Consider the following 9,891-nt stretch of genomic DNA (forward strand, 5'->3'; position numbering starts at 1 on the left):
TTCCGAGGAGTGGCTGGTGGATTTGAACCACCAGCCTTCTGGTTAGCAGTCAAGTGCCTTAGCCACTATGCTACCAGAGCTCCCTTAATATGGCTAGTATTTTTAAATAAGTATGCCAGTACTTAGATATCTAAATGAAGTTCTTCTATCAGTGCAGTTGTTGTTATTTGCTGTCTCTAACTCACAATGACCTAATGTATAACAGGAGAAAACATTGCTTAGTCTTGTGCCATCTTCATGATTATTGTTATATTTAGTCTATTTGTGTGGCTATTGTGTAATGCCTTCCAACTTAGGGGAATCATCTTCCAGCATTATATTTAATAATATTCTCTTTTGATCAATAAGGTTTCCATTGGTTCATTTTTGGAAGTAGGTTACCAGGCCTATTTTTCTAGTCTGCTTTAGTCTAGAAGCGCTGCTGAAACCAGCCAATATGAGTGATCCTACTGGTATTTGAATTTCTGGTAGCAAAGCATCCAGCATCATAGCAACATTCAAGCCACCACAATACAATGAACTTACAGGGTGATGGTTCCTGCAGTTGTTGTTAGGTGCCATTGAATAGGTTTTGATTCATAGTAACCCTATGTACAACTAGATCAAACACTGCCTGGTCCTGCGTCATCCTCACAATCTTTGCTGTATTTGAGTCCATTCTGCACTCACTGTGTCAATTCTTCTTGTTGAGGGTCTTCTCCTTTTTCACTGACCCTCTACTTTACCAAGTATGATATTCTTCAGGATTGGTTCCTTCTGATAATATGACCAAAGAATGAGAGATGAAATCTGGCTGTTCTCTCTCGAAGGAGCATTCTAACTGTACTTACCCCAAGACAGATTAGTTCAGTCTTCTGTTAGTCCATGATACATTTGATATTCTTCACCAACACCACAACTCAAATGCATCAGCTCTTCTGTGACCTTCCTTATTCATTGTCCAGCTCTCATATGCATATGAGGCTACTGGAAATACCATGGTTTGGGTCAGGCACACCTTAGTCTTCAAAGTGACATCTTTGCTCTTTAACTCTTTAAAGAGGTCTTCTGCAGGAGATTTGCCCAATGCAGTACATCATTTGATTTCTTGACTGCTGCTTCCATGGGCATTGATTGTGGATCCAAGGAAAATGAAATCCTTGACAACTCCAATGTTTTCTCTGTTTATCATGATGTAGTTTATTACTCCAGTTGTGAGGATTTTTGTTTTTGTTATGTTGAGGTGCAGTCCATACTGGGGGCTGTAGTCTCTGATCTTCATCAGTAAGTGCTTCAAGTCTTCTTCACTTTCAGCAAGCAATGTTGTGCATCTGCATATTGTAGGTTGTTAATGAGTCTTCCTTCAATCCTGATGCTGTATTCTTCTTCATATAATCCACCTTCTGGGATTATTTGCTCAGCATACAGCTTGAATAAGTATGGTGAAAGGATACAACTCTGACACACACCCTTCTTGATTTTAAACCATGCAGTATCCCCTTGTTCTGTTTGAATGACAGGCTCTTGGTCTACGTACAGGTTCCTTGTGAGTACAATGAAGTGTTCTAGAATTCCTATTCTTCACAGTGTTATCCATAAATTGTATGATTCACATAGTTGAATGCCTTTGCATAGTCAACAAAACACAGTTAAACATCTTTCTGGTATTCTTTGCTTTCAGCCAAGATCCATCTGACATCCATTTAATATCCTTCATTCCACTCCCTCTTCTGGATTCACATCCACATCCACATCCATCCTGTCAATGTGCTGCTGCAAGCATTTTTTAATTATTTTCAGCAAAATTTTACTTATGTGTGATATTAATGATATTGCTTGATAATTTCTGGATTCTTTTGGATCATCTTTCTTTGGAATGGGCACAAATATGGATCTCTTCCAGTTGGTTGGCCAGGTAGCTGTCTTCCAAACTTCTTGACATAAACAAGTGAGTGCCTCCAGCACTGCATCCATTTGTTCAAACATCACAGTGAGTATCCCATCAACTCCTGAAGCCTTGTTTCTCACCAATGCCTTCAATGCTGCTTGGACTTCTCATTGGTTCTTGATCATATGCAACTTCCTGAAACAGTTTAATGTTGACAAATTATTTACAGTGACTCTGTGTATTTATCCCATCTCATTTTGTTTCCTGCATCACTAGATATTTTGCCCATAGAATCCTTCAAAATTGCAACTCAAGGCTTAAAATTTTCTTCAGTTTTTTTCAGCTTGTGAAGTGTTGATCATGTTCTTCCTCCTTTGATTTTCTAACTTAAGGTCTTTGCACTCCACTTTGTTATCTTGAGCTGCTCTTTGAAATCTTCCATCATCTTTTTCATCTTGTCATTTTTTCCATTTGCTTTAGCTACTGTCTATTCAAGTGCAAGTTTCAGAGTCTCTTCTAACTTCTATTTTAGTCTTTTCTGTCTTCTTAATGACCTTTTGCTTTCTTTATGTATGATGTTCTTGACACCATCACACAATGACTCAAGTCTATTCTTCAGATGGCTTCTAATGTCAGGTGGATAAACTCAAGGTCATATTTTGGCTCTCCTTATTTTAATTTTCTTCAGCTTCAACTTAAACTTGTATATAAGCAACTCATGTTCTGTTCCATAGTTAGCCTTTGGCCTAGTTCTGAGTGATAATATTGAGCTTCTCCATCATCTCTCTCCACAGATGTAGTCAATTTCATTCCTGTGTATTCTATCTGGTGAGGACCACATGTCTAGTTGCCATTTACGTTGTCAAAAAAAGATATTTGCAGTGAACAATTTGCTGGTCTTGCAAAATTCTATCCTACAATCTCCTGAGTAATTTCTATCACCAAGGCCACATTTCCCAATTGCTGATGTATCTTTGTTTCCAACTTTTGCCTTTCAATCACCAATGATAACCAATACACTTTGAATGGTCAGTTTTAGACTGCAGAAATTGGTAAAAGTCTTCAATTTCTTCATCTTTGGGTTTAATAGTTGGTGCATAAATTTGAATAATAATAGTATTAACTGGTCTTTCTTATAGAACAGTTGGATAGCCTATCATTGATAGCACTGTACTTCAGGATAGATCTTGAAATGTTCTTTTGACAATGAATGAGACACCATTCCTCTTCAATTTGTCATTTCTGGCATAGACGACTATGTGATTGTCTGATTCAAAATGGCCAATACCAATCCACATAAGTTCACTAATGCCTAGGATATCAATCTGAATGCACTCCATTTCATTTTTTACAACTTCCAATTTTCCTAGATTCATATTTTGTACATGTCACATTCCAATTATTAACAGATGTTTGCAGCTGTTTCTTCCCATTTTGAATTGTGCCACATCAACAAATGAAGACACCTTACTCCATCCACATCATTAAGGTTGACTCTGTTTATGGAGGCAGCTCTTCCTCACTTGTATTTCCAGTGCCTTCCAACCTGAGTGGCTCATCTTCCAGCCCTATATCAGAGAATATTTCCTTGTTATTTACAAGGTTTTCAGGGGCCAATTTTTCAGAAGTAGATCTGGTCACATCCTTCTTCCTTCTCTGTCTTAGTCTGGAAGCTCACTGAAACTTGTCCACCATGGGTGACCCTGCTAGTATTTGAAATAGCAGTTGTGTAGCTTCCAGCATCACTGCCACATGCAAGCCACCATTGTACAACAAACTGACAGACAAGGTGCTTATTCAATATTCCAATGGGGCTGCTACTGCTCCACACTTTGTAGGGATTCCACTTTTGCATCTGCCTTCTGGGGAAATACATTGGTCAATTAGTACTCTTACTTTGTGGTTTGCATGCACTGGTTTTCAACAACTTTGTCATTACTCAGATGTTTTATTTCCAAATTTGACCATTCATTCAACAAATGCCCACTGAGGCATTATGTTAGATGCTGGAGACTGCAAAAAAGACAGGCCCTGTCTTAACCCTCATGGGGTACAGAGTCTAGGAGAGAGGTTACATTCCAGTGACACTCATTATAATTCCACTATTGCCAAAATAAAATTCATTCCAAAAATTATGATAATTTATCTCAACAAAATATATTTAAAATTATGCAGAAGCTTTCAAAGGCATTTTTATAACCCTTCTGGCAATGACAGGCTACTGGAATGAGTGTATTATGTCAGAGAGCCAGAAATGTGAAGGGTATAATACTCTGGATCCATAAATTCTATTATGTTCACTAATCAATCACATTACTTTATGGTCACAATTCCTATTGCAAAGTCAGCATGCTAGCCTTTTCTGCTTCTCCAACATTGTTTTTAGTGTTTACAAGAGTGTTCTAGTTCCATTAAGCCTAACACTGACCTTGCAATAGGGTAGAAGGATCACAGATTAAGACCAAGAAGATGTGTGTTTTAGAGCCATCTTAACCATCTTCCAGCTATTTGATCTTCAGCCACACTTAACTTCTTTGACCCTAAGTTCTCCTGAAAAATGGGACGTTAGCTGCTCTGTCTATCTCACAGGGCTATAGAAAGGCTCACGTGTGATAAGGTCTATCGCAGTTTGAAAACTGCAATTCACCACATAAAATATTATTATTACTATATATGTATATTTTATTAGTCTTTAACTTAAGGCTTGTTTAACACTTTAGCTTATGATCATTTCTGGCAAGGGATAAAAGGAATTCTAGTTCTGTCTAATGACCCATGCCAGATACAAAGTTCTAGACTACTTAGGAGCAATGTCCTCAAAATAAGAAGCTTGGGAAATTCGTGGCAATGATGAATCACTGTATATCTTGGGAGGAGATGGTAAGGAAGCAGAGTGAGAGTGAAAATTAATATGCCTCTTGCAGACAGGCAGAGGTGATGGATGTGTTTTAGCTCTTTCCTTCTTTTTCCACATAAATTGAATGCTGTTGGTCACAATTCTTGTTCATCGACCAGACAGCACCAGGGGCATTTTGCTTGGGATGTGTTTAAAAGCTCTGGAAATCAGGGCCTCCTTTGGGTTTATGAAGTCATTGCTTGTGTCTATTCCTGCCCTTGCAGAAGCCTAACTGGGGGTGGTAGAAAGCCAAAACAAATGGAGAAAAAAAAGAAGTGTTCACTAAATTGCTTGGGTTTACTATTACTGTGCAAAACAAGTGAGCACATTTCTCCCTGTCTGTTTTTAATGATTAAAACCAAAAAGGAGATATTAAAAACCTCAAGGGTGTGGTGACCATGATAGCCCACCTTTGTCAGTAGTGTCAAAGCAAAACCTCAGGTATTTGCAAGCCAGCTGATGTCAAGTTGGTAACACGAAATAGCCCATGGCAGGAATATTTATGCCATGAAAAATGGCAAACACTACTAGTCAGGGGTTTTCTTTCTAGATAAGTTGTTAAACACTTACCAGCATATCACTGGCATCATTCCTCATCCAAAATCCAAAAAAATTTGGTTTTGAGAGACTCAAAATGTTGCCCTTCAGCCATGAAACACACTTATCATACAATTTTCCCCTTAGCACTTCATCATTAGGCATTGCTATATACTATAATGATCAGCTTAATTTATCTCTTAATTCATTAACTCAAGCATAAAATATAGCCAGCATTAAGTGTGCATACTAACAAACCTCTAGACTTTGAAAATTTCATTGTGTGGAAGAGAGAACGGAAATTTAAAATTTTGTAAGCACAGCTATCCATGGCACTTCTGATTATTAGAACTCTTTGGAAATAAATATGGCAATATATATTAAAAGTTATAAAAATATCAATACTCTTTGACTCAGTAATTCCACATCTGAGAAGCTATGTTATGTAAATAACCTTACATACGGAAAAGCTTATATTGGTAATGGTTACTGCAACTGTTAAAAATTGCAAACAACTTAAATATTGTTTAAGCTAAGTACAGCTACTTGATATACAGCTATTAGAAATATGCCAAGCTGCTACTTGCAGTGTTGTTATAGTAGTGGGATTAACATGATTTTTGTTTTACTTTTCTTCATTTCTAATTTTTTCTATAGTGCTCTTATGTTAGTTTTTGAGGGGGAAAAAAAAACCCTGCTTTTTTGTTTTTTAAATCCTTAAATCAGAGAGAAAAAGGTGTAAATTCCAGTATGTTAAGTTAATTAGTTAATTAATGTAAAACTTCTAAGGGAGCTCTGGTGGCGTAGTGCCTAAGGCATTTGACTGCTAACCAGAAGGCTGGCAGTTCAAATTCACTGTCCTCGGAAGGAAGACTGGGCAATCTACTTCCGTAGAGATACTGTCTTGGAAACCCAAAGAGGGGTCACTATGGGTTGAAATTGAGTCAACAGTAGTGAGTTTGGTTATTTTTTTTTTTGTAAGAGAAAGCTCATTAGAATTTTTCTTTTCTTTCTTTCTTTCTTTTTTTCCCCTTCAGCTGTAATTTTTTAAAAAAACCTTTTTATTGGGATTTAGGTGAAAGTTTACATACCAATTTGATTTTTCACTCAAAAATTCATACACATTTTTTTTTGTGTGACATTGACTGCAATTCCAACAATATAGCAGCACTCTTTCTACTTCATTAAATATTTTCATCATAAATCATTTCTACAGAGGAGCCCATTGGGTTGTGGCCTTGGACTTGGATGAAAACATTCACTCTAATAACACAGGGACAAGCATGTTTCAAGGGAGGAACAGAGAAAAAGGTGAATGGGGCTACTGTTGACACAGTGTTGTTTTGTTAAAATTTGTGGCCTCAATTCATTGTCCACAATACTTGCCTGAGGTGTGATTCCACACCAGAAATTAGAGTACAAACTGCGAGACTCCAGCATGGGGGCCACGATGGTTTTGTTTTCTGCAATCATTAGATTGAGGGTCTTTGGATTAGTCAGAAAATTGTCGACATCTATGAACTAGGAAAAGAAAAGGATAATGTCAGGTGAAAAGGTACTTTTCAGTATTGAGTTCAAAAATAAACATCCAGCAGTTCTGAAAGATTCACAAATTCATGAGATATCTATGTTCTTCCTACTGAAATCCATGCAGCTGAGTGGTTTTGAGAAAGTCACTACTCAGTCAAAACACATGTAGTCCAATATGAGGCACCCAGTAATGATCAGTGTTACCACATGGAGCATAGACTCAACTAGGATGCAACCTAGTTTAGTAGTTTAAATACAATGTATTAATGGTCCACAAACTCTTAAAGTCCATTCAACAAACACTCTAAATACAGATGGACAGATCTATTTAGGTTTTAGATAATAATGCCTGTTAGGCCTAAAAGAGATGCATTAGTGCTATTTCAATGTTACAAGTAGAAGGCTCATTGAAAGTACATTATATTAACCTATGCTAACCAATGTAGCTATTTCCTATTCCTAACAGCAGTCTGTATCAACACTGACTCATTTATAAGATAGTATAACACAGATTCTATATATAATAAATAATCAGAAGATTTCATTCTTATGACAATCTGTTCACTAAACATTTTTATGGTTTAGCTTTTATAAACTACTTGGCATTTAAACAGTTATTGGATGTTAAATATTGTCAATAACATTTTAAAACACTTATGAAATTATTTTTGTTGAAAATTTATGTGATAAATTTTGGGCTGATTTTTGTTGTGGTTGAGGGGCTGGAGAGAGACATGGGTCAAAATAGTTCTCTTTACAATTTGGCAACTCTAGTGACAGAGAGTTGATGTCCATAAATTTAATAAAACAATGTTGGCTTTGCTTTATTGGTGCTGAGAAAGATTTGCCAAAAGAATGAAATGAATTTTAAGGGGCAAAAATGAAGAACCTGGTTCTCATAAACGTGTAGGGGAAAAAATGGCCTTCTTTCACTTTTTAAAAGAGAAAAGGGGACTTTAATTCCTTGATACTTAGGAAGTTGCCATTTCCAATTGAGACAGGTACATCAAGGCCAAAAGCACACTACAACATTGACTCCTAACCATGAAATCCAGATTTTTGATGCCAATCTTAGGGAAATGACAGGATCTCTTCTTGGAGAGACTCTTTACTAGAGTCCAGCATAATTGGGAGTGACCATGAGGCCAAGGAAGAGATGCCATTCTCCAAATCTCCCAGGAGCACAAAGGAATGGGGTTTCACAGCTGCTACTCTAATTCATTTTTCATACAATTATATTTTCATATCCTCAAAATTCTTCCACAGTTATTCATACAATTTATATCTCTTACCTACAACATTCTCCTCCCATGAACTAAAACAACACAGATTTTTTTTAATACCTGTTATATGAAAGAGACCAAATGATCCAGGAGATTCTTTCCTTACTCACTGCAAATGTATATCAAGAATGGATCTGAGGCAAAATTTAGATATTCCAATATAAAGTTCCCAAACTTTTCCCTTGAATCTTTATTTAAAAAGGGGTGGTAATACCTACACAAAAGGTTGTTTGGATTACCTTCATGTTCCTAGTTCGTAGACACTTATTTGAACACACTCTAGGTAACAGCTGTCAAGAAATCAAACATCTGTTTTTACCAGAATGTAGTCTGACCATTTTTCCCTCGCAGTTCGAAGGGCTGCCTGCCGTAGTCTCATCACATGGGTAAACCGGGAGTTTGGCCAGTGCTTTGGTCCAATTTCATCAGGATAAGACCTAAAAGAGTATGATGATAATAATGACTGTTATTTGTTGAGTGCCTACATGTGCTGGGCTCTGTCCTAAATGTTGATATGGACTAACTCATTCAGTGCTCCAGCAAGCCTGGGAAGTAGATCCTATTGCTGTTATTATCATCACTATGTTACAGATAAGAAAGGAGAGCAAGGAGAGATGTAGTAGCTTGCTGCATTCTTTACACAAAGGTTTTTATTTGAGATGTTTCATTGTGTTCTAATATGAGTCTTATGAGGTAAGAACTACCCATTCCACAGATGAGGAAACAGGTATAGAGAGGTTAAGTCATTTGACTACTATTACACTCTTAGCAAGGGACACAGTCAGGATTTGAATCCAGGCAGTTTAACCCCCAAGCCTATGTTCCAAGACACTTTTTTAGATATCCTCCTGTCAAGTAAGTTTGGCAATGTTGTAGTGTAAAAATAAGAATTTCCCAGGAAAAACAAAGGTCAAATTTAATTGGTAATGTATCAGTAAAGGATTTCACAGAACCTAATACATTGATCGATTCCAGGTGAAGTGAAGTCATGTGTTATTGTTGTTGTTATGTGCCATTGAGTTGGCCCTGACTCATAGCGACCGCTCCTTGGGTTTCTGAGGTGGTATCACTACAGAAGTATATTGTCCAAACTTCCTTCCAAGGAGTGGCTGGTGGGTTTGAACCACTAGCCTTCTGGTTAACAGTCAAGTGCCTTAGCCACTATGCTACCAGATATAGAGCAGATAAATAATGTCTTTGGGAATCTCTATTTATCAACATCTACAAAATAGCCAAAACTATTTTAATGTCTGCATGGCCACATAGCCAAGTTGGTTTCAAAACACTTTTGAAAGCTCCCGACTGATCTGGACGCTGATATTGTCACAGTGGCCCTAACGGTCCAACACTGGTCACTACTTGAAGTTCTTGTAGCTATGGTAGATTTATTTGATTTAGTGCGTAGAAAACCACAAAAACAATGAAACCATAACTATACAAATAAAGTTACCAAAACTACATATTGCACAGGAATTGCTGGGATGTCTTCTCCAATTACAGTTTCAATGAAAATCAATAGAATTCCTATTTTTTGGATATATTGCCAAAAAACCTCATACCCTTCCCTAATATTTTTCACATTGACCTTGGCATATAATATATTCAGTCAAAAATCTGGCTATTAATAAAATTACCAGGTAGATACATAGTCTTTTTGTGCCATTTATAATTCAGCCAAATTCCATTTTAAGAAACTCCAAACAAGTATTTAGAGCCTTTTACAGTACTCAAACTTTGTTGTTCAGTTTTGCTTGATGTGCTAGGATTAGGAAAAAAAA

General features: G+C 36.9%; 1 protein-coding gene across 1 annotated transcript in view; it reads right to left on the reverse strand.

The window, feature by feature from the left end:
* COLGALT2 (collagen beta(1-O)galactosyltransferase 2) overlaps positions 1–9,891 on the reverse strand; it is a 207,922-nt gene that overhangs the window by 76,161 nt on the left and 121,870 nt on the right. Inside the window, exons 3-4 of the mRNA XM_007937676.2 lie at positions 8,433–8,550; positions 6,687–6,821 (exon numbers count right to left, since the gene is read on the reverse strand). Coding sequence (XP_007935867.1) covers positions 6,687–6,821; positions 8,433–8,550 — 253 coding nt within the window. The remainder of the gene's footprint in view (positions 1–6,686; positions 6,822–8,432; positions 8,551–9,891) is intronic.

This window comes from Orycteropus afer, unplaced genomic scaffold, assembly GCF_000298275.1.
Source record: "Orycteropus afer afer isolate SDZICR_OR568_19922 unplaced genomic scaffold, OryAfe1.0 scaffold00043, whole genome shotgun sequence".
Taxonomy (NCBI): Eukaryota; Metazoa; Chordata; class Mammalia; order Tubulidentata; family Orycteropodidae; genus Orycteropus; species Orycteropus afer.